A 24,279-nucleotide genomic window follows, 5' to 3' on the forward strand; every position below is an offset into this window, starting at 1 on the left:
GGAGCGGTTCTTTCACTACCCCCGTTATTGGCGGGTCACACACGAGACAGCTTTCTATTATCCCGTCACACTTTCGCACTCGCGGATGGGAGAGCAAACCCTCTTGTTAGCAGAATCGTTGTTGGATCGAGAATATCGATAGGAAGCGCACGGTAAGCACAATAGAAGACACCGATTAGGCACCAACACACACACACACGCGCACGCGAGCGCGTCTTAGATGAAAGACAAGAACGCGACAGGAATGTTGCACAACGAGCCGAAACCTGCTTGGGCTTGGCACCGTGGGTCTAAGAAACCGCAAAATGCACAATCTTTCGAACAGTGCGTGTCCCCGTGCACGGTAAACACTCGCGAAGACTGCTTTTCAGCGCTCTCCTGCACGCGGAACAACTGTGGTGAGAGTGAAAACACGGCTCGCGAAGAGAGCTCGGACGACGCACGTCCGCACGACTCGAGAGCTACGATACAAATGGAATCGGTCTCGGTCGGGCGTTTACCAAACCGGCTTCACGGGTTGACAGCCGTAGATGTAGATTTGGATAAGATACGAATAGATGCGCTGCGCTCGATGACAAGCAGCACACATTGGCAGTTATGAGAAGGTAAACAAGACAGCGCGAAACAGTAGCAATATGAGCAGTAAATTACTTCATTTGTACAGAAGAAACTACACGTGGTAAATCGTAATGAAATGTTGTATATTATTAAACTAGCCTGTGTACACTGTGTTACCTAACGTTAGCATTAACGATCAACCTTGCTACCGAAAGCGTGCGCCAACGGTCGTCGCTTATTAAAGCTTCTTTTTCGATTTAGGAGTCGAAATGGTGCGAAACTCGACTCGTCTAGGTGTTTTCGGTGTTACATTCGGCACCGGCACGGTAGTGTCTTCCTTTGTCGGTTCGCTCGTAGGCTGTTCCTGCTCGTCCTCGCCATCGGACTCCACAATCAGCACGATATCTTCCGTCTGATCGGTTTCCATTGGCGACGGCGGGTTTCGCGATCGTTCCCTACCCACAACAGCACTCGGTTTCGGTTCATCAATCGGCCAGGTATCATTGGCATCTTCCTCCACCGTTGATTCGACCTTCATCGTTTCTAGTAACACACGGGGATGCCGCCGAACCGCGATAGGTTTTGCCGCAGACGACGATTGTGACGGTTGCGGATCGGTTGGAGTGTTGGTCGGAGTTCGCGGATGCCTTCGAACCGCAATCGGTGTGACAGGGCGGTCTTTCTTCGCAGGGCTTTCGAACTTTTCATCGCTACTGATAATTTTATCGTTTTCGATCACGATCTTCACTTCAGTTGACTGTACGGTCTTATTGCTTGCGATCGGAGACCATGTGGGCCTCGGTGTCAAATCTTTTGTGCCGTTGTCGAGGCATTCTCGAGGTTCCTCTTGTTTCGGCTTCTTCCGGAAGGCAATAGGCTGGGCTGGCTTATGTTGGAATTTGGAACGATCGCTGTCCGTTTCTGTCGCCTGTGACTGCTGTCCCTGGGACGTAGCACCGTTCTTTTGTGAAGAGTTGTGATCGTTCTCGGACTGCTCTACTTCTTTTGTGGCATTGCCCACGCTTTCCGGTTCCTCCTGTTTTGGCTTCTTCCGGAAAGCAATCGGTTGGGCTGGCTTAGCTTCGGTTTTAGAACTATCGCTTTCCATTGCTACCGGAGGTGGCTGCTGTCCTTGAGACGGGACTGCGCTCTTCGGTGGAGTTTTCAGATCGTCCCCGGGCGCATTCTCCGACGGAGCTACATACACCGTCCCTAACTCACCGTCGGAGAAGAAAATCAACGAACAAAACCCGTCCGTGCTGGACACGATGAGGATCTTTCCGTCTGACGACCAGGACATGTCCGTCAGGCGGGTGTAGTGAATGTTCGAGATCACTGCGAACGGTGTCGCTTGCTGGGTGTCGTACAGATAAACAGAGCTTTTAGTCGCCACGGCAAACACCATCCGGTAGGGAAGGGGCACTATTGGTGGATATTTGTCCGAGTGAGGACGATGCTGAAAGTACACTGGGCAGAAGCGTACAGCCACCGTGTACTGATCCGGCGACGGAAGCGTGATCGCGGGTCTGGAACGGAAAGTCGTAGATTAGTTCTCCGAAAGAGAAGCATTTGCAGACAGTGCTTTTACTTACTGCTTAAAAGAATTTCGTGTAAAAATGTACGTTGTGTTAAGCGGTTTCGGAACACCCTCGATTTCAGCTACACCCGACGGAGTCACGATCAGGTTTCCGTCTGGGCTGAAACTTAGCCGGCGGAAGAACGTCTGCAGCGTGTCATCGTGGAACAGCCGGACAGTTTTGTCCCGCAGCGGGTGTGACTGTGGCACAGGCAGAGTGCATTTGGTGCACCTCGCCACAACGCGTTTCGATTGGACATCGTACACGCGAAAGTTACGGTCCGTGCTAAGCGTGGCCAGGTACTTGTTTTTCGGATCCCACGCAACGCCCTGCACGAAGCCCTTGTGTTCCTGCAGTATGGCCTGGTTTTTTCCGCGCGCCACATCCCACACTATCGCCGTGTTGTCGACCGAGCCACTGATGAGAAATTGCGAGTTGGCCGACCAGGATAGATCGTATACGTCTTCCATGTGACCGCGGAGAATTTTCAGCGTCAGCCAAGTTTCCTTGTCCTGGTCGCTGGTCGAATCTACGTGACCAACCAAGTCCAATGCAATGTGAACGCATATATTAATACAGCTTTGCCCTGGCTTTGCCTTTGGCCCTCATGATAACTAACTACTCACCAAGAATGTTTAGCGTTTCAGTTTCGCCTTTTTGCTTCCAGATGAAAATAACACTTTCGTCGTCTGCAGTGGCGAGGAGCTCCCCCGAAGGTGACCATCGCACAGCGTTAACCGCGCGCTGGTGCCTCGTGAGATCAGCCGCCAAATCCAAGGTGATCGTACCGCACTCCGGATTTTGTAACATGTACCATATCTTGAACGCCAATAGTTAACAATGGTATCGTTAAGTATGCCAGAATGAGCAGCTGCATTTTACTCACCAGCACATGCGAATCGGTTCCACCCGATGCAAGCCTATATTTAGGATCACGATCGTTTGATCCTTTCGGTTGAATGTCGACGCTCAGCACTGGATCGCGGTTGTGCCATGATATTTCAGGTATTTGGCACTTCATCGCAGGATGCTTTCGATTATTTATCTATTTGCTGACACTATCTGCGGTGCACCACTTAACAAATTCGTTTTCTGCAACCGTAACACTAGAAAACAGCAATTTGAGCGCGTAAAACGGACAGCTGTCACGTTCAACACACGTCAAATACGTTCATCGAGTTTTGCAAGTTTTGATCCGTAAGGAGCAAAATCGATGAAAACGAGAGAGCCGATGTGTTTACTGACCACATGCTACAGGCCTGGTTACAGATCGTGCTAGATCACTATTTCAGAAACAAAACTTCTATATGACAACTAGAGTAATTGCTAAATTATAATAGAAAATCAATGTTTTCTATCAATATATAACGACTTCTTGTTGAATGTAACTTATTTTATGCAAACAAATTACGCTCGCCCGTTTGGCATCACATAGAATGAGTTGAGCTTATCATATTTGCATTAACTATATTTCATTTGAGAAAAAATACGTCCATGCTGATAGAGACATTTATTTCATATCGTATCGTTCGGCATGAAAAGTATCCCTTTTCGTTCCATTCCGCACTATCTGTACCCATATCCCTGAATATGATTTTACCAACGAGTTGTCATAAAAATAAATGGCATTAAGTGTATCTAATATTTAGGTAAAATTTTTATTTAGAAAGCATTCTTTTGTTTACAGTTTTCCCGACCTAAAACCAGCATTGAAATATAACCACTCGTTCATCAATTATTTTTCTCAAAATACTTCATTTTTTCTTTCGGGTTGGGCACAATCTGAAAAGAAAAACATACCGAAATATTAATGTTTGATGTCGGTATTCGAATGGTTACCTTCTTTTTACCGTATCTTGTCCTGGCACCCATCCAGCTGGACACACCTCGCCGTGCTTATCCGTGTACTGGAATGCCTGCACTAGCCGAAGAGTTTCATCTACCGATCGTCCGACCGGTAAATCGTTCATGGTGATCTGTCTGAGAACGCCTCGATCATCGATAATGAACAGACCTCTGAAATGGCAAATGAGGTATTTACTCATATATAATCTTATTTTTCATACCTTTTCTGCTCTCTGGTTCCACTTGAACATCGATACATACCGAAGCGTGTGTCCTAGATCATCCAAAAATACACCATAGTCCTTCGAAATGTTGTGTGTAATATCACTGACCAGTGGAATGTTAATCTTTCCTAATCCGCCTTCCTTGCGCGGCGTATTGATCCATGCCAGGTGAGTGAAGTGCGAATCGATACTGGCGGCAATTACTTCAGCATTTAGTTTCTTGAACTCAGCCACGCGATCAGAGAAGGCGAGAATTTCCGTAGGACACACGAAGGTGAAGTCAAGCGGGTAGAAGAAAAACACCAAATACTTTCCACGGTAGTCCGAGAGCTTTATCTTTTTAAAGGCTCCATCCACCACGGCAGTAGCCTCAAATTCCGGAGCAGGACGCGAAATGAGCGCCTTCGTGTACTGCAGCTTATGATCGACGAACCGGGCGGCTTCTTGCGGGTAAACGTGCCCACCGCCGAACGAATGGCAGGAACCTCCATCCTCCGGGACTGCTGCGCGACTTTCCTGTACAATAATGGCACACCAAAACAGTAAGCAACAGGCGGCAACGCCGGTAACACTAATGTTCGACGAAAATTTCGCCATTTTATGTTTCTACAGTTTGAGCGCTTCTTTCCTGCACGACTAGATGTCACGAACAACGCCACGCGTACAAGTTTCCCTATCGACAGCCGCAATCGCAGAAGCCGTTGACACTCTTGATGCTACTGATGCGATATTTCAAGCAACCGGTGCAATTCTGTCGCTGCTATCACTTATCTTTGCGGTCGAAATCTACCGCAAGACGTGTCGCACACCTGCAAAGTGCTCGACCACGCGAAAAAATAACACCGCTAGCCAGCGCGCACGAACGAGCGAAAACGAGAAGGGGCTAGCCACGCACAGTCGGCTGTAAACAAACGCAGGCCAATGAAAACCTTGACCAACGGGCTTTGGGGAGGGATGGGACTCGAGCGTCGCTGCTGTCAAACCGTTTTCACTACAAACGTCAAAACGTCAATTACTCATCGCTACCGAGCAGTGGCTTTGTTTTGTGTGTTTTGCGTCGAAGAAAACGAATCGCGACATGGCTGCAAATTTTCCACCAGTGTCGCCTGTTTTGAAACCTATCCAGCACTATCTCAAGACGGCGCAGGAGCATGACTCCCGAGATCCGATCGTCGCTTACTGGTGTCGCTTGTACGCTCTGCAATTGGGTCTCAAAGTGCCCAGCCAGGGCATAGACGATCGGAAACTACTGGTGTCGATTATGGACTGGCTGGAGACGTCCAAAGCACAGATGACCGACAATGAGTCCATCACAAACGATGTAGCAGCACAGGCATACTTGGAGAACTACGCCCTGAAGCTGTTCCTGTACGCGGACAAGCAGGATCGTGCGAGCAACTTTGGAAAGAACGTCGTCAAAGCGTTCTACACATCGGGTATGATTTACGATGTTTGCCAGATATTCGGCGAGCTAACCGAGGAGGTAACACAAAACCGCAAGTATGCCAAGTGGAAGGCATCCTACATTCACAACTGTCTGAAAAACGGCGAAACGCCCGTTGCGGGTCCTTTGGCTACGGACGAGGACAAGGAGTTCGATCACGAACTCATTCCGGGTGTCCCTAATCAGGAACCCCAGCCCGGGCCAAGCAATGCTCCATCACCAGCGATTGGTTTTCAGCCACAGGCGCCCGTATCGCCGCAACCGCCTCCAGCCGGTCCCACTAATTTTACCACCTCGGATCCATTCAGCAACGTGAAAGCTCCAACACCACCCAGCGAACCGGAGAAACCACCAGGAGGTTTCCAACCGTACAAGGGCGGACAGGCGAGCGAAATCGTAACGGTCGAACCGAACCGACTTGTGAATCCCGCTGGTATTCAGCTACGTCCCGAACAAGTTACTAAGGCGCAGAAGTACTGCCGATGGGCAGAAAGCGCTCTGAATTACGAGGATTTGAAAACCTCCATCGATAATCTCCAGAAGGCACTTCGTCTGCTCGAAACTGGGCATGACGGCTAGCTGCTCAGCGACACCCGCAAGTGCCTAATGCTTTTGTTTTATCTTTACCTAGCTGCTTATTGTATGGCCAGAAATATGTAATGTAACTAATACAAATAAAATTGCTTACCTGCTGACGGGTATTCTGTACAGGACTTTTCTGATTCATTGGTTCGGGAGTTTTAGTCTCTTTTTCTTGTTGATCCTTGCTGATGAACGTTCTTGTGCGTATCTTGTTATACGCCCCGCTCGGTTTATTCAAAATGACTCGTCTTTCGTTCTGCTTTACACGTTTTAGTGCTACGCTTTCCATCGATGATTCCTTCGGTACGATTTTTCGTATCTTCGGCATTGTTCTGTCCGTTTCAGAAGCAGCAGCACGTATTTCTGTTGGCTGCTCTAAAATTTTTTTCTGATATGTTCTAGTTACTACGTGATTCAGCCGTTGCGAGCTAACGTTGATGATCTTTTTGTCCATAGGAACATCCCTGTTCACTTTTCGATCTTTGGGAGAAGGCACCTTCTCTACATGTTTCACTATGGACTTTTCATCCAATTCCTTTACCGTATAGTAGTCATCCTGGTCAGTGACGTATTCCATGTCCTCACAATCCTCTTCCACTTCTTCCTCGTCGCTAGGAACACCAACTTCGATCTCTTGCACGACTTGTGCGTGGGTATTTAAAAACTGCTTCGTATTTGCCACTGTCTCCATCCGTTCCTGGGTATCCGCCGCTTGTTCCGTATCCGATTCGACGGAACCTATTACATTGTACGTTTCCTCTTGGTTATCGTAATCTATTGTATTGATGGTTACTTCGTCCATTACCTCCATGTTACTAGAATTTTTCAGTGAGGTACTAGAGACGATGTGAAGCTCTTTCCGATCATCTCCCTCCACGTTAATGATACAGTACGAGTCACATTGCTCTTCGGGGTATTCCTGCTTCAGAAACCGTGCTCGTATTTCTGGCGGCACCAGGATGCACAGCTGCATGATGTGGTTGCGCATCCGTGTTAGATTTCGAATCGTAGTCCACTTGCAGAACACACACTCTCGTTTGCGATCGTTATCGATTGAGTTGAACAGATTGTGGATGTCCTTCTTGTTGAAGTTCGTAAACGACGATTCCCGTTCCCGTTCTTCGGCGTCCTGTAGCGTGTCGTTCATGTCCTCTCGAGCTTGTGCAGATGAGTTTTTACACCGATGCACTATATGAGCCACCATTCTCGTTGCATTTTCTCTCGTAAGCCAACCACAAAAGCGGCACTTCTGCTGCGTATCGTTCTGGCGCTCAAAGTACGTACGCACTGGGTGTGAATTTTTACGCTTTTGTTTTACTCGCACTTCCTCCACCTTCGGGATCTGTTCTGTCTTGATAATTTTTAACTTCGGCATTATCAGCGACGTTACAATGATAAATAGGCTGAAATATTTCAAGTTCAAATGCCCTCTCGAAGACGCAGCTTGCAAGCCAAACAAACGTTGAGAAAATGGCGCATGGGGAGAGGTTTTGACGTTTTTTCATCTATGACAACGGCCGTTTGACAGCAGTGGCTGAAAAGAGTAAACATCTATCCGAAGCGAAGCGATTGGCTTGCTTATTGTATTCCACCGATGAGTGTTTATCGTCTATTTCGAGCATTGTTTGATCAATAAAATAATTCGACGATCAACACCATGCCTACGATCATCGCTTTGGATGTGTCGCTTTCCATGACTCGCCCGATTCCGAGCCAATCTAACACCGGTACGCCTGGTAATGGAGGTTCCGAGAATGTGATGACTTACCATCAGCTGGCGGTTTTGGGCATTAATTCCATTCTGGATTACCTTTCGAAGCATGCGCGCCTCGAGTTTGTTTCAATGGTAAGTAGCTATGTAGGGAGACATTCCAGCATTAGGTGGTTGTTTTGAATGACTATAAATAAATCACAAAAAAATCGCATAAGAGAGATAGTTGACGAAGAGAAGAAGCGAAAAAGACCTCAAAGGCCTGTTGAAATGCCATGTGTTCAAGTGCTATCAGAGCGTGAAGCAAAAAAGACTCACATTCGACATCCCGACCGCTCATATGTTTCGCGCTACTATGTTACACACCATGCTGTTGGCAACGCTGACAAGCTGTCAAAAGCGGGTGCAACGAGTGAGAGCAAAAAAGTCAAAATTTGCGCGACAAGACAGAGTCGGCCAGGACTTACCACAAATTCCTTCGGTGGCCGTGTGTTCTTAGGAAGCTCGAAAGCTATGCGTTTGGCCCTTGTCGACGCGTGGGATCTTCCAGAGTGCTAGATACTACTACTACCGCTTGTTGCACGAGGCTTATTTTCCTGCTGGGCAATGTGCAGTATAGACACTTGGTCACCGTAGCCGCCTGCTGTTGTGTTACTCACTTCGATGCGATCGCTCCACGTGTTTGAGGTTAGGTGTTCACTCCGAACCGATTGAATCGCGGCTGTGAAAAAGTGAGACGAACGCTATTTGCCTGCTGTCGCCACTCGAAACGACTTCGTGACTAGTGGTGCTGGTGGCAGGATCTGTATTTGGGTCGGCAGTGTTACATAAAACAGAGACGGGTCGTACACATCAGAGCACCTTCGTTACCGCCATGGCAGCCAGCGATAAAAGCAAACGACCGTCGCCAGCGGTTCTAACCGTCGCCTTACGCACGAATTTTGACCTTCGTCGAATCTCAGCCGGCGATGGCTGGGATGAGGGCCTCGAGTTCTTACAGCATCTGCACGAAACGAAACCAATCGATCCCGAATGCCCGCCCACAAAGGATGAGCTGATCGCCGCGGGCAAGTTGCCGAAAGATGATACGCAACAGACGGCCGTTGATCCGGAGGCACTGTTCGAAGAGTTTTTCAAGGTTGACATCGAATATCTCAAGAGTTTAGATCCGAAGGATTGGAAAAACCAGGATCACTACGCAGTACTCGGACTGAAAGGGATGCGGTAAGTACCATCATCCGAGCGCCCCAGTTTTCCCGCAGTGATACGTTCATTGTTCATCCTTTTTCTCCTTTCTTTTCCTCCAATAGGTTTGAAGCCACCGATGAGGACATAAAACGCGCATACCGTAAGATAGTATTGAAACACCATCCAGACAAGCGGAAAGCGCTCGGTGAAGAGGTGAAGCAAGATGACGATTATTTCCACTGCATAACCATGGCGTACGAGACGCTCGGTACGCTGAAAAACCGTCGCGCTTTCGATTCAATCGACCCCGAGTTTGATGATGCCCTGCCGTCTCAGGCTGAGGTGGAGAAGGATTTCTTCGCATCGCTACGGGACGTGTTCAAACGCAACTCGCGTTGGAATGAATCGCGAAAGGCTGCCCCCCAGCTGGGCCATGATAACACGACCCGCGAGGCGGTGGAAGACTTTTACGACTTTTGGTACAACTTCCAGAGCTGGCGCGAGTTTAGCTACCTTGACGAGGAGGATAAGGAAAAGGGACAAGATCGCGAGGAGCGGCGCTGGATTGAGAAACAAAACAAAGCCATTCGACTGAAGCGCAAGAAGGAAGAGTCGGCCCGAATACGCTCACTGGTTGATCTGGCGTACAACAACGATCCGCGCGTGGTGCGTTTCAAGCGAGAGGAAAAGGAACGCAAGCTGGCGGCGAAACGCGCCAAACAGACTGCCTATCAGGTCCAGAAAGCAGAAGAAGAACGTCTGGCCAAGGAGGCTGCCGAAGCGAAGCAACGCGCGGAAGAAGCTGAGCAGAAGCGCATTGAGCAAATTCAAATCGAGCGCGAACGAACAAAGCGTATACTGAAAAAAGAGCGCAAGGTATTTCGTGACACGGCCAAGGGCAAGAACTATTACGCTTCGAACGACAAGGAGCGCCTGAAGCATCTCGAGGGCGTAGAGAAGTTAATCGAATCGTTCAAGTTGCTCGAGCTGCAAGATTTCAACAAGGAGCTAGCGAACGGTGGCCGTGACGTATTCGTAAAGGCGCTGAACGAGTTAGAGGCGAAGCTGGAGAGCGAACGTATTGCCGCCCAGCAGACGGCACAGATACCAAACAACGCCGGGCTGAAGGTGGTCAATCGGAAGGCCATGTGGTCGCACGACAACGTGCAGCTGCTGATCAAAGCCGTTAACCTGTTCCCAGCTGGAACGATATCCCGCTGGGACGTGATAGCGAACTACCTGAATCAGCATGGTACGGGGCTGGGCGATATGCGCTTCTACGCGAAGGATGCCCTAAACAAGGCGAAGGAGTTGCAGGGAGGCGACTTTTCCAAGAGTGACCTTAAAACGGTGGTTAACCAACAGGCGTACGAGTCATTCGAGCGCAGCAAAAAGGATCTCAAGATCATCGACAACTCGGAGATCAGCATGAAGGAGGCGGCGGCTGAGGAGAACGGCAAGGAGAAAGGCCAATCAGAGGCAAAACACAACGGCAAGCAGCAACAGGCAGTGGAAAAGAAGTCAAACCCCCACGTGATGATGGTGAACGGCGAGTCGAAAGGACACGGTACCGGCCCGAATGGAAGCGCATCCGAGGGCAAGGAAAACCGCAACAAGCAGCCGAAACAAATGAAGGAAATGTCCCCGGCGGCTGGTGCTGGGGTGATCCCGGTGGTGAACGGCACAGAGGACAACAATAAGACCTCCGCGGCTCCGGTGGTTTCAAATCCGGAAGCAAAGGCGAAACCGGCCAGTGCTTCTACCAAAAAAGACAAGGAAGCAAACCGGGTGTGGAGCAAAGAAGAACAAGCCCTGCTCGAGCAAGCCATCAAGACGTACCCGGTGTCGTGTGGTCCGGATCGTTGGGATCGGATAGCGGAATGCATACCGAACAGAACGAAAAAGGATTGCATGCGGCGGGTGAAGGAGCTGGTCGATCTGGTCAACGCAAAGCGAGAGGCACAGCAAAGCGTCAAGTAGTAGGAGACAGAGAGTAGAGCAGAGTAGGATGTGAGCAGGGTAGAGGATTTTAGACGAAAGAAGAAGAAGAAGAACAGAAGGCCCTTCCAGGAATAGTTTTGTACTGGTTTTCCTCAGATGTGGAGCATTGCTGTGTAGGGGGCGTTCAACAGAGAAATAGGGAAAAAGACACACCTTTTTGTACATAATTAAAGTGTCCTGTTCTATCCAACACAACAACCTAACACCACACTCGCACACCACCTCAGGCAGAAACCCGCATTCGTAGACAAGTTTATCGCTACACAACGCGACCAACAAAATGCCTCAAGATATTTGCAGACATTAAAGTACGAAAACAAGTCTAAACAACTGTATGTTCGCGTTGTGGTTTGCTTGAAGGAAAATTGACACATGGCTGCTACTCCATCTGGAGCCATTCGTCCTGGGCATCCGTTTTGATCCCCCTCTATTCTACTTTTCCCTCCAGATCATCTATTCGTCGCTGTTCGAGGTGGTGGTGGATTTCACTCGCGATTACGATGCGATCCGGCAGGCGCTGCACAAAATCGAACATTACGACAAGACGAGTCTCGAGAACGTGCTGGTGGCGGTTAACAACGCATTTAAGGCGCACTGGGGCAGCCAGAACTACTGCCAGATCATCTTCGTCACCGATTGCGGCGTGGGTATTGGACCGAGTTCGCTCAAGAACACGATCATCAACATCCAAACCTACAAGGCGGCCTGTTTGGCAGCGGTCACGGCCGCAGCAGCGACCTCTTCCAAAACCGACTGCTTAAAGTCACCCGGGAAAGCGGCCGCAGTAATTCCGCAACCATCCGACAACCAGTGGGTTGGTTTTTCCTATCCGAGCAAGCTGTCATTCGTGTGTCTGGGCAGTCTGGCGACGGATTCGGCATTTCGCTGTGGCACGAAGCTTTACCAGCAGCTACTCGATGTCAGTGGACAGAAGGGGCAACTCTTTATCCCACGCATGAAGCACGACGAGTCGGTTGGCTCGGATGAAACCACTTTGCCAGCCACGGGAGACGACGGTGAGGATGTCATGAAGCAGCTTACACGATCGTCCGCACTGGAGGCGTTCGAAGCGATGTGCGACACCAACTACCGACAGTTCGAAGCTACGCTGCGCTGTGGAGGATACTTCCGACTGGAAGACCCCGTTATCGTATGGCCTGCACCGCTAGCGTACACCGCACGAGACGTTCTCGGAGTTGAGACTACAAAGCTGATGTCACGACGGTTGGAAGTTTGCGGTTTTCTCAGCATGTCGGACATCGGTTCCCCGATGTCTGTTAGCAGACATTTGATTTTACCGCGCAACGCCAGTCCATCGTCATCGGAGCATGCAGACGGAGCGAAAACATCCGTCACATCAGGAGGCAAAAATGGACATGCCCTTCCCAGCGCCGAGGAACGTCTTGAGGCAGATATCAAAGCGTTTTACACGAAACCGGACAGTGGCAGTGCGTCGGAACACCACCAGCACGACGAGCACACCATTGATGGGGCCGACGTTAACAAGGAATCGGTGTGTGTGCTGTTGCACGGTGCGCTAAAGGTGGAAAATATGGCCGCACTGGTGCTACTTGGTGACGCCTGGTATGGCTTCATTTACTCGTACGCGGATGGCAAGAAAAAGTGGAATCTCATGCTTAACGTGCTGCCACCGGGTAACGACGTGGTGCCCTGGCTGGGCGATTTACGCTATCTTGGGACGCTGGAGGATGCGTTCCCGGGTGAGAATCCCGCGTTCCCGATCAAGTCGGAAAAACGCAGCTACTCGCAAAACATCGTCGTTTGGATTCGGCAGGCGGGTTTGCAGTCGGACATACAGAAGGTGCTGCGGCATGCGAAGAAGTTGCCCGAAAAAACGCAACATTTCTACAAGGAGCTTAACCGCATCCGAAGGGCAGCCTTGTCGCTCGGTTTCGTCGAACTGTTGGAAGGACTGGCGCATATATTTGAGCGGGAAATAGGCACGCTTCCGTTGAGTGCCTCGCCGGACTGTTCTATGCAGCTGAACCACGCTGCCATGGAGTTGCGCAAGCCGGTCAACCGCGACATGAAATCCATGATCCACGCCCTCCCGACGCAGTATAACCAGCTAGGATAGGTTTGGTTTTTTGCTTTACTTTCGAAATTGTAGTGAGAATATAAATTATTAAGTACAAAATGGAAACCGTGATTTGTCTTAAATAATAATTGAGAAAACCATAAAATTGTAGAATTCTAAAATAATGAAAACAATTTAGCATAATTTGAAACAGCTGAAACACAAAATAATGACAAAAATATGACACAAGATTTAAATTATGTCCAATTATGTTTTGTTGTTATTCAAAACAATAAACATAATTTGGCATAATTTATAATTATGAAAAACATAATGTGTATATAATTTGAAATAATAAAAAAAAATTTGGCATACTTTTATATAACGGAAAATATAAATTATTCTAAAATAAAATAACAAGAACATTATTTGAAATTAAAATTTAATTATGCCAAATTAAGGTTTCTGTTTTGCAAAACAACCGAAAATATAATATGGCATGATTGTAAATGATAAAAAATTATGTATAACTCAAAATAATAGAAAAATAATTGAAAAAAATTAACATAATTAAAAGAATAATATGCGTCTAATTTCAAATAACGAAAACACAATTAGACATAATTTTAAAACACAATTAATCATGTTATGCAAAAAAAAATCAGAAAACAACTGACGTAATTTCTTTCCCATCTTTGTTTTCCTTGATATTGCTGCAGATAATTTTCAAATAATTTATTCTCGTCCATCTCTGTTGCACAACACAACAGCACAACGACGGTGTCTCTTTCCTCGGCTAAGTTTCTGCGGAGTCTTCTACAACTAGCGCCTCGTATGCCTCCTTTGTTGCTTTCTTTAGTTATCAATCAATTAATAATATAATGGTATACATTTTCTTTTCCTTCGTGTTGGGGTAATCTTCCTCTTAGTTAGCAGTTACGCAACGGACGCTGCGTCGTTCCGCAGCGGAACCAATTTAGTCTGCATTTTGCATTGCCATGTGCGTTTGCCGTTCTCTCTTTTGTATTAAACATTTTTACAGCTGCGTTAGGTTGCGTTTTCTCCAGCTTTTCAACGCATTTGCTATTTAGTTTTCATGTCTCGTTCTGTTTGGATGTGTTCTAATGTTGTGTCTGTTTGATTGTGTTAGTTTTGAAGGATTTATTTCTAAACTTGCCAAAATGGTGAAAGCTAAATAGAGGATCTGTCCACTACCTTTTACGTTCTAAAATGGGTAGAATTTTGCGCAAATAAAGTGTGTTCTAGTTTTCGTGTGTTTGCTTTCTCACATTTTTCTTTTCTTTTGCAAGCACACACAACAAACAAGCCAAACGTTTCCCCGTTTAGGAGATGCCGTTATCTAGGGTTTTTAAATCTTTTCTTTTTATGCGGTATACTTCTTCTTGTTTTTTTAACTCTAAAGTTATGTTTTACGTATTCAACTGAAGGTAGTTCCGTGTTGTTTGTTTTGTAAAGTAAGCTTCTCCATAATCTTGCTTCTCAAGCTATTCTACATTACTATTCGTTTTTAGTATACACTCCTCGTTATTTCCTCTTAATGGCACGGACATTGTTGGGAAGCTGCTATTTGCATGGCCTTTAAGTGTTTCTCTAACTAATCAAACTCAAATCATTCTACGTTAAGAGTATAAATCAGGAAACGATTACTGAGAAATTAATTTAAGTTATCTAAACTGAGTACAATGAGTACTTTTCACGAGTTAGCTTTAGAATCGTGTGGAAGTAACGTGGATTAATATAACTAAGGTCAAACAAAAAACTGCATGTGGTAACATGTTTTTAACCATAAAAGAAACACCTTTGGATTGCAAATAAATCATACAAGAATAACAATTTTGGAAGCTGCCATTGCAACTGGATATTTTCCTTTGCATATTTTCCCGTACAGGAGCGTTTCACGTGGACGGTGCCGTGTAGTGATTTAAATATTCTCTTTTTGGCTAAAAGTAGCATTTTTGTTGTAGTTGTTGTTTGCAGTATACTTGAGTTAATGTTCAGCATGGCCATTCGAAGAGGAACAAAGACAATTTCAGTAAAAGCCCATAGAATGGCTGTTGGTTTCAATGACAGGAAAATAGTACCAACCCACTGCAACCGGCCGTTCCTTTGCTGTATAACAGTGCAAAAGGAAATTGGCTCTGCCTAGCATTCCTCTATTCAAGAACCTCCCGCGTCTGTCATTATCTTAATCGTATTACGAAATGTTAATAAAAACCTTATGCCTCTAAGTATATATTTAGATATAGGTGTATGTGTATATATATAGATATATGTTAATGTTAGAAAATAATAACGTAAATTTGTTACCTTCTATTATTTCGTTTCCTCACTCACAATATGAATTCTTTGTTCTTTGTTTCCTATTACGTATACAAGTTTCGCAGCGGCGACGATGTTGTTTGTAGTTCAAATTTTCACTTTTCTCACTTATCAGCCGGTGCATCATGGTTTAAATAACATAAAGTTTGTATAACTGGTAAAAATAAACAGTAACACTTGATTGGCATACTTGGTTTTGTTTCACTTTTTCGTTACTTTCGTGTTCATTGTAGTTCTGTCTTTTTTTGTCTAAGTTTAGCAGACTTCTTCTATTTGCTTCTTTTGTTTGTATACTTGTTTCTTTTCTCTTGACTGCACCTTGATTCTCTCGCTTACTTCGTACATTGGTATACTTCAGTTGCTTCGATGACTGATTTTTTGTTTTCGTTTTAGTAATATTTTCACTTCTTCTAAGCTAAAGTTTCCTTTTTCGTATCATCATCGTATAATAGGGTTTTCAATAGTTGCACTTTTAGCTATACATTATTTCTACACTGAGTGTCTCAAGGTAAGACAGTCGCAAATTGATAACAGAAGCATAAATCTGTCTGTAATGGATTGACAATGTAATGCAGTGATAGAAAAGTTCTGAAAGCTACAGAACCACTATTGCCTTAGCGTTCGACTCCACAGGGCGTGGAAAATTTGCCCACGTTTGCTTGCAGTTAACACACACGCACACCCCAACCGGCACACTATTGGTTTACTTGTTGTTGGTTTTTTTACGTATTATTGGTACTTTTTTTCTGTTGACTGTTGTTGCTAACAACGTTAGCATTCCACCTAGTTTTCGTTTCGTTCAATGGCGATATGGAAATCAAATAAATCTATTATCACAGACTTCACTCGTCCTTCTACGCGTGTACCGGCGTTTATCGATTTCCATGTTCTTCGCCTTTATCTGCCCTTCGTTCGTTTGTTTCTCTCTTCTTCCTGTCGCGAAGAGAAAAGTGGAGAGTGAACAGGAACCTTGATGTATTTATCTGTTTTCTAATGAGTTTTATGCTTATCTGATTAGTTTGCTGGGTTTTTTTACTTATTGCATAGCAACTTGCTTAGGTTTTTATCTCATTTCATTACTTCGTTTTTCATTAGCACTAGTTACGTATATCTGTTGCTTTGTTTCATTATCTCACAGTATCATGGTACGAATCATAACTTAAAAAGAGAACTAATATGACACTTAAAAGTAACTCCGTTCACGCAGCTCCCACTGTGTGGAGCTGTATGCTTGTTTGCGCGCTAGAAACAATCCGTTAACACGGGTTTGTTAAACATGGATCGCGTAACATTTCGTTAACGTATACTTGGCTTGCGCATGTGCTTTGATTCATTTACTTTCATCCCGCAGGAAGATTTGAGTGGGAAGCGTTTTTTTGTCTTCTTGCATACATTCCAATTCCCTATGCATTGTGGTAAGCTTATCGTGATCAAAGAATCACTTAGTAATCCTTACAGCAGCAGCTAATGTGTTTGAGTGCCTGTCCCGTAATCATGCAATTATCATCATTGGTTTTTAATGTAACGCTCCCATTTGCCAGCGGGGGCTGCAATGGACTGCCTCTTTCGAACGGGTCACAAAATGTATGTAAATGGTATTTATTTATGTAATCGTCGTCCGATTACATTCACCATCGGTCGCGAGACACGGTAAGGTAATCACACCCGCCGATCCTGCCATTGAACGCTCAATCCATTCGGATTCCGGTTTCTCAAGCCTCCTGTTCCACACGAAAGCTTCCGTTTACGCATTGTTGGTTTCAGAATTCGGGTAACCGGCACCATTTCCTCCCTCTCTAATTGAGTCACGTGTCAATAGAAGATTCTGTGTGGAAAGGGCGTACCGGTAGTGAAACTGACCGACAACAAACAGAAAAAAAAACAGAGTTCCTCAATTCTTTACCACTCTGCTAGTACCGGCTGCTCATTACGATGGTAATAAATATTAATCAATTCAGACTTCATCATAGCGCACCGGCACGCACGAATAATATCTCGCTTTGACCGTGTGTGTATGTTTTTTTTCCAGCACCCTCTCCCAACCAGTTAATAGCATTAACCGATGAAAGGATACCGAGCCAGGCTTTGCAGGGGCGTTAATTAATAACAGGCGAGGCCGTTTTCGAAGGAAACTGGCGCCCAAGTGGGAGGAACCCTCAACCGTGCTGTGACCGAATTCGGCTGCGGCCAGTGATTGCTGTTCCAATACGCTCGACCGTTGATTGGGATGAATTTGTTTTTAAATTGCATTTCTATTCAAATCGGATGGCACGTTCACTTGCTCTGAAGCCTAGAAGCCCGGAGCAGGCATGGCGCGATGTTTGCATACAACGATTGAAGGCATTTCTCGCCATTTCGTACGAGGCCGCTGGAGCCTTTTTTGTTTTAAATACTCCAACGTGGTGCCGGCTTGCTTAATGCACGGAAGGCTCGGTGACAGGTTGCTTGTTGGGACGGTTTGAAGGTCGAATTGAAGTGAACTCACAAGTTACTCAAGCAATCTCGGAAGGGCTGCAGCTAACATCCAAAGCGCACAAGCCCACAAAACCCAGATTCATAAACATCAACCGGACAGATGCAGGGTCAAGGGTCCGGATTGCGGTGGTGATTAGTATTTGTTTTGCATTCTTTGATTGATCATTATGTCTCGGGTACGATGGTGTTGTTTTGGAAAACAATAACGAATCGGTACCTTCACCGATGGTGCCATTTGCACAACATATAGGGGTGACAAATCTACGCCTCATACCGAACACAATGCGATAGGACAAAACGGACAGGAGATTCATTTGAAAGTGTGCTCTACTAAAGGCTTACTCAGCAATACTCATGCCGCTCGCAGGTATTATCGTAGTGCTTCTCTCTCGTAGCTTGGGCTGTGGAGACACGGCAGGAGTCCGCTCTGATGGGAAGGATTCTTCGGTTCTGCATCCGGAACTTGATCGATTATTCGTCGATGGCTAACAGCACGGTCTTTGGTGAACTAGGTTCGCATTCGCGCGTGGAAAACGTGTGGCGCGCTTATTCCCCAGAGTTGTCGGAGGCATTCTCCAGCATCGGCAGCAAAATGCGCCGGCGAGCATTAATAAACCAATTGTTTACCTTAAAAGGAAGAAGCGGAGAAAAAAGTGTTACTTCGTAGAACAAAATGATTGCAACAGCTCCTAAAAGTGCTGGCCGAAGGTACTTACTTGCAATAACGTGAGATTGGTTTGTGCTGCTATTGCTCGCTTCTCATCCTCAGTAGGATAGGGATGCTGATGTATGGGGTTGCCAAACAGGAACCAGCCGGAGTCCGAGTAGGAGAAAAAAAAATAGGAGAGACAAAAAAGGAAAGATCAAAATTAGTCGAAAACATTGCAACGGCACGTTGGACGGATACTAACGACTAGGTGTTGGAATAACCACGCCCGCATAACGCTGGTCGCATGCTTGGGCAGGATGCCACGCTTTTGGCGCTTGCCGGAACCCGAATCACCATCCCCGGGCGAATCGAGCTCGGAATCAAGCTCGTCGGAACTTCCGCACGGTGACAGTTGACCGGCGTAGATGTCGAGCGGAGAGGTTAGTGCAATTGTCGGTGGACAACCGAGCGCATTGCCAGGCATCGTCCCGGCATTGGGAAGCATACCTCCGGAAAGGTGCTGGTACACGTGATGTTGCTGGTGTTGCTGCTGTTGCTGCTGCTGGAATGCCATGGCCATGCTGGCGGCGGCCACAGTTAAGTCTGAGGGCAGCAAATTCGCCGTACCATCATGCACCACCGACAACCCGGACGATAGGGCGGACAGTCCAGCAGTAAGGCCACCGGCTAAGGAACTCATCGCAAGCGAGGTGTCTTGCATGGCCGTGGTGGTTTCAGGCACAGTGGCAATATTGTTGGGTGAGAGCGATTGCTGCAGGTCCGCTGATATTGCTTCCATAGCAGTCGCTGGCACTTGATGGTGATGGAGAGGACGCACCGGATGCTGAGAGTTGGTTGTCTGTATCCCAGTACCGTAGGAGTTGCTCAATAAGCCTCCCTTAGCTTTTGTGGGGGTGGGGATTACAAAGCGCGTTTAAAAGGGCAACTTACGGGGGATAAGCACACACATACACACACCGTGCGAATAAAACCTACATCTGCGACGACCCAGATTAAGAACTTACCTTGCATATTGCTGTACTCGCTGGTGTCACTGCCCTGCAGATAGTCCGTACTCTGGTAGTAACCTTGTGCGCTTCCGGAAAGGTCCTGCAAAGAAGAGCCAACCCATATGTATGCCAGCCATTCGCGATGGTGCAACAAACTCCACTAAACTAACCTGCTCGGGGCTGTTGATGGGACTGTTCGAATTCGAGAGGTTGTTATTGTGCTCCAGCGCGTAGTCTGACCGAAGCAGGTTCTCCGACTGCATCTTACTCCGAAGGCAGGCAATGTAGCGCGTGCAAAAGTCCCGGCACAGCTCCTGCACCTTTTCCAGCTCGAGCAGGTGTATTCGCAGCACTTGCAGTGCCTTTATCATCAGCCCGTCCAGCTCGCTGTTGTTGGTCAGCAGTGGACGCTTTTCTTTCTCCAGCAGCTGCACGAAGGCCTGAGAGGTCGTCGTAGCAGAAGCAGAGAATCAATACGTGGCTGATCAAATGCCTGTGATTATCGTTAGCTTTGCGAGTGCGGATTTACCTGAATATCTCGGGAGAAGCTGTCCCCATCGCTGGTGCCATTGTTGGAGGATCCGTTTGGACTCGAGGCGGAAGACGAAGATGGTATGTAGCCTTGCGTGGCCTGTTCACATTTTTCCAGCAGCAACGCCAGCAGGGAAAACAGTGGATGTCTGCAAAGGGCGGAAGTACAATTTCATCGTGAGCAAAACTGTTTTGGTGATGTATATTCGAACAACAAATCAATCGAAAGGCTCGCTCTATGCTTAATTTCAAAAAATGTCAACCAACGGTACCGTATTTATCGGATCCAGTTCGACCAACTTGACGCTTTCTTGAGAATGGGGTTTCATTTTCCTGTCTCCCATCTCTCTCGCGCGTAATAAAGCCATTACTGTCTCACAGAAAACCCATCGTCGATGCCATATACTTCACAATTTCCCGGCGAGCGCGTGACGCCCGTCGTGGAAACGGAAACGGAACGAAAAGGCGATTATCTTTTCGTCCTTGCACGGTTCCACCGCGCGCTGGTGGAAAACCGGGGACCGTCGAAGATCCATTTCTGACTGACAAACACACAAGCGGCGTCGTCTGTGTGTTCGCACAGGGTTCGCTTTTCCTCGCGCTCGCGTACTTTGCATTGGAAATTTCTTCATCGTTTCGATTTTTCCTCGCTCCATCGTTTGAGCATCCTCGCGATGCACTTTGCGTGGGGGAGGAGGGCGGGCTGGTGACTCGTAACATCGTTTCGTGTTTGTCCTCTTGCCACAAAGACCGTACCCGGTTCCCGATCGGTTGGAGTTTTGCGTTCGCAGTGGAAAACTCTGTCATCGTGTCATTTGTGGCCATTTTTCGTTCAATGGCGGCCGATGGAACCGGCGGGACAGTTTTACATTGTGCATAATACATTGCCCGGGTGGGCGGGTTGGGGGGGAGGGGGATGGGGGGTTGGAACATCCGGTCCCCCTCCTCCCCCCCACCAACCTTGGATAACCTTGGGCAGGCGAATCGTATGCAAATCGAGCCACTTCGACAAAGCTGCATTCGAACGTTTGGTCCGCCGGATCGAATGCCAGCAATATCTTCGCCCGTTATCCTTCTCGCATTCCAAAGTCGGCGATGGCACGCCGGTGTGTGTGTGTGTGTGTGACAGCAAGCTTTCTTTTTTTTGCATTCGCCCCGTGCATTCGAATCAAGTGATGGTCAGCGGATCTCTCACGTAGCGCCGGAGGTCGATCACGTCTTTCAGATGCATTTTAACAAAACCATATGTGTGTAACAGCTCGCCGAAGCTGGGGTGGAAAAGCCAATGCGAGACGAGACTTGTGCATTGAACACCCCCCCCCCCCCCACCCCCTTGGAGGGGCCCACCGATTACCAACCCCACTCTTAGCACTACGCCGAGCACGCCGAGAACAGATCCCGGACGCCATATATGAGTGCGGCGAGTTGTGTGTTGCTCTAGCATTTGTTTCGCGTTAGTTTGCATTTGCATTTGCCAGCACCACGACGAATGATGAAATGTACGTAGCCAGCCAGTCGTTGATTAAGCTATTTTTGCGTCGAAACGACGAACGGAGCACTGACAATTTGCATCTTGAAAACATTTCAACCGACCAAACCGGCAGCTCAAGAGGGTTTACTAAACACGCCCAATATAGCGGTACACCCTGTTCTCCGTTGCTGGCAAGCGCTTGGAACTGCTGGAAAACCAAATGGATTTTCCCAGGTCGCACTATCTGAAGGAATGCAATGTTGCTGCTTGTCTATTTTAATCCCGCACCCTTGTGATGAGCCGAGTACCGGATTTAAACCCTTCATGTTTAGAACGGCTTCCCAAAAAACACCCAAAACATATTGGTTTTCCCAATCGCTTTCCGTCAATAGAAACATCGTTCGAAAGCTTGATTTACTACAGCTCAAACATCAAACGACAACGTGAACGCGATCGCTTCAATCGATAGGAAAAAAGAAACCCTTTCTCAACCCCGAGCAGAACGCCAAAACCGGGCGACGTTTTTTTTGTTTTCTCTTTTGGCATCAATCCCAACCAGGGTGGTTTTGCCTTGCCGGAAAACGGGCACGGGCCCGATTGTTACTCACTTGTAGACCGCCCGTTTGTCCGCCTCAAACTGTGCCTGATCGATGTCGCTGAGGCCATGTGGTGAGATCGTCGAGCTGCCAGAGCCCGTCGAGGCCGAAATTGGCCCACTGCCAGGGCCACTGGTGCTGCCGTTGGTGCCATTGTTGTTGCCGCTGTTGACTGTGCTGCCGACCATGCCGCCGGTGCCACTGGTGCTGCTGCTGCTGGTGCTGCTGTTGTTGCTGTTGCTGCTGTTGATCGCACCCAGACCGGATGCCGTCACCGCCGACACCGGAACCGCCGTGACGCTGTTTTCCTGCATCGCGATTGTGTTGCCGGTTTGTTGCTATTTGTTTGCGAGCTTATTGCGCTGCTGCTGCTGTTTCTACTGCGGCTCGTGTCGTTGAGGGTGGGAAAATGGTTCGAAACACCTATCCCATGCGCTTAATGTGCGCGTCTTCTTATCACAATTTGTGGGCGAATTGAGCGATTATTTCCCTCGGCGTGGAAGATGATTCCGTTTCGGGAAGATTTTCCGTTTCCGCTCGTTCAATTTTGTCTTCCTACGGCGGCTGCACAACGCGATCGACGGTTTCAGCTCGATAAATAGCGCTGCCTCATCTTACTACGGCTCATCAGTGAACCATATGGCATCGGTGTTCGGTCGTCCTGGGCGGTTGGCAGCTTTTCGGCATCACTTCACTGGAACCGCATGCTGGCATTTCGATCTGGAAGAGAGTAGGCAACGATGGAAACGTTCAAACTAACATCGCAACAAATCAATCCGGGGAGATAACGCTACTAGACCTAGATCTCTACTGGCCAGTGACCACGGCTCGGAATTGTTTATTCAAATTGCCCCATATATATATTTATATTTTTTTTTCTCTAAACCAACCCCATATCGTTCCACTGGCTGATTGTTTATTTCTAATCAATCGATCTCCAAAATAGGCTCCAATATACCGATTTAATGCCGTTTTTATGATCATTTTGCCTCCCGTTTCCGATGATGGGAAATTGGGACAAACCCATCTGCTGCGCTCTTTCCTTTTATCTGCGATCTATCTGGGCGATTGAAACAAATTATTTACTGCTGCCCTACCCTCCTCCCCTCAGAGCCCGAGTCGCATGCACACGACAAATGGCTGCCCACCCCAAAAGCCACCCACGAGCCGTACGCTCAACCAAATCAACCGAAATAAATTGTTATCGTTGCACTAAAGCATGCGATGGCCCGAAAAAGCCCGCCTCCTAAAACTCAATTCACCGTGCCATCGGCCATCGTCGACAATAAATCTAATCCTGCAATCGAGAGCAACAACAAAAAAACACACACACAGCGAAATCAATCCTTCTCCGCAGCCAGCCCACCCCCCCCCCCGCCATACACATTTCAAATCGCTTCGACCACAAAAGCGGACCAAATGATTCGATGGATTCATTGCGGCTCGAGAGCGTGCACTCACCGTGCGTCAGCACCGTGTCCTGTGAGCGAGTTTCCTGCCACGCGGTTTCGGAAAAACAAACAGGACGAGCGAAGCAAAACAAAACGAAGTGAAGCAAAGCAAAAAAAAAATAAAAAAGAAGGATATCCTGCGCACGCACGCCCGGCAGTAAATCATTCCGGAATTCATCCGCATCCGCGACCAGGACATGCCAGCCCACCCCAAACGGAAAGAGGATGTCTCATAAATAAACACTGTACGAGCTATCAAATTCAAATCAATAACGAGCCGAGGGTACGGAACTTTGGGTGGTTTTTGCCTAGTTCCACCACGCGATGCTTCTCTCATTCTCTCTCTCGGCGGTCGCGGTTGGAGTCCTTTCGCAAGCCGCTGCAATTCGGCGGACGATTTTATGGCAAATAGATTGTTGCCTTCTCTAGAGACCTTACATTCGCCATTCATGGGGTGACATCGCGCGGCCGAAGCGAAGAAATGCAGAACATTGCCACAACGTTTGGCGAAAGAAAGTTGGAAAATAAAACCTCATCCAGAGGCCGCAATTTGGTGGGCGGAATCGAACATAAAAAGGAAGCAAAAAA

At 47.4% G+C, this 24,279-nt stretch overlaps 6 protein-coding genes across 6 annotated transcripts; 3 read left to right on the forward strand and 3 right to left on the reverse strand.

Moving 5' to 3' along the window:
- Window positions 1–796: 796 nt before the first annotated feature.
- LOC128725788 (chromatin assembly factor 1 subunit B) lies at window positions 797–3,156 on the reverse strand. Its single transcript, XM_053819558.1, has 5 exons — window positions 3,022–3,156; window positions 2,762–2,954; window positions 2,151–2,664; window positions 1,551–2,084; window positions 797–1,355 (listed from the first exon to the last, which is right to left on the reverse strand). Exons 1-5 carry the CDS (start codon window positions 3,154–3,156, stop codon window positions 797–799), a joined length of 1,935 nt encoding a protein of 644 aa, XP_053675533.1.
- A 625-nt stretch (window positions 3,157–3,781) lies between these two features.
- LOC128724539 (uncharacterized) lies at window positions 3,782–7,605 on the reverse strand. The gene is made up of 4 exons (XM_053818264.1): window positions 6,640–7,605; window positions 4,242–4,810; window positions 3,986–4,151; window positions 3,782–3,917 (listed from the first exon to the last, which is right to left on the reverse strand). Exons 1-4 carry the CDS (start codon window positions 7,603–7,605, stop codon window positions 3,867–3,869), a joined length of 1,752 nt encoding a protein of 583 aa, XP_053674239.1. The 3' UTR covers window positions 3,782–3,866.
- LOC128725384 (vacuolar protein sorting-associated protein VTA1 homolog) lies at window positions 5,272–6,340 on the forward strand. The gene has a single exon (XM_053819124.1). It carries the CDS (start codon window positions 5,283–5,285, stop codon window positions 6,225–6,227), a length of 945 nt encoding a protein of 314 aa, XP_053675099.1. The 5' UTR covers window positions 5,272–5,282; the 3' UTR covers window positions 6,228–6,340.
- Window positions 7,606–7,887: 282 nt separating the features above from the next.
- On the forward strand, window positions 7,888–13,234 carry LOC128722610 (integrator complex subunit 14). The gene is made up of 2 exons (XM_053816284.1): window positions 7,888–8,076; window positions 11,579–13,234. The coding sequence occupies exons 1-2, from the start codon at window positions 7,888–7,890 to the stop codon at window positions 13,226–13,228; spliced, it is 1,839 nt and encodes a 612-aa protein (XP_053672259.1). The 3' UTR covers window positions 13,229–13,234.
- Window positions 8,816–11,444, forward strand: LOC128727576 (dnaJ homolog subfamily C member 2). Its single transcript, XM_053821504.1, has 2 exons — window positions 8,816–9,165; window positions 9,252–11,444. The coding sequence occupies exons 1-2, from the start codon at window positions 8,816–8,818 to the stop codon at window positions 11,107–11,109; spliced, it is 2,208 nt and encodes a 735-aa protein (XP_053677479.1). The 3' UTR covers window positions 11,110–11,444.
- Window positions 13,235–18,529: 5,295 nt separating the features above from the next.
- LOC128726469 (homeobox protein meis3-A-like) lies at window positions 18,530–22,554 on the reverse strand. The gene is made up of 7 exons (XM_053820282.1): window positions 22,253–22,554; window positions 20,172–20,322; window positions 19,813–20,082; window positions 19,658–19,742; window positions 18,895–19,535; window positions 18,700–18,765; window positions 18,530–18,610 (listed from the first exon to the last, which is right to left on the reverse strand). The coding sequence occupies exons 1-7, from the start codon at window positions 22,552–22,554 to the stop codon at window positions 18,530–18,532; spliced, it is 1,596 nt and encodes a 531-aa protein (XP_053676257.1).
- Between the last annotated feature and the right edge of the window lie 1,725 nt (window positions 22,555–24,279).

Source organism: Anopheles nili, chromosome 3, assembly GCF_943737925.1.
Source record: "Anopheles nili chromosome 3, idAnoNiliSN_F5_01, whole genome shotgun sequence".
NCBI lineage: Eukaryota > Metazoa > Arthropoda > Insecta > Diptera > Culicidae > Anopheles > Anopheles nili.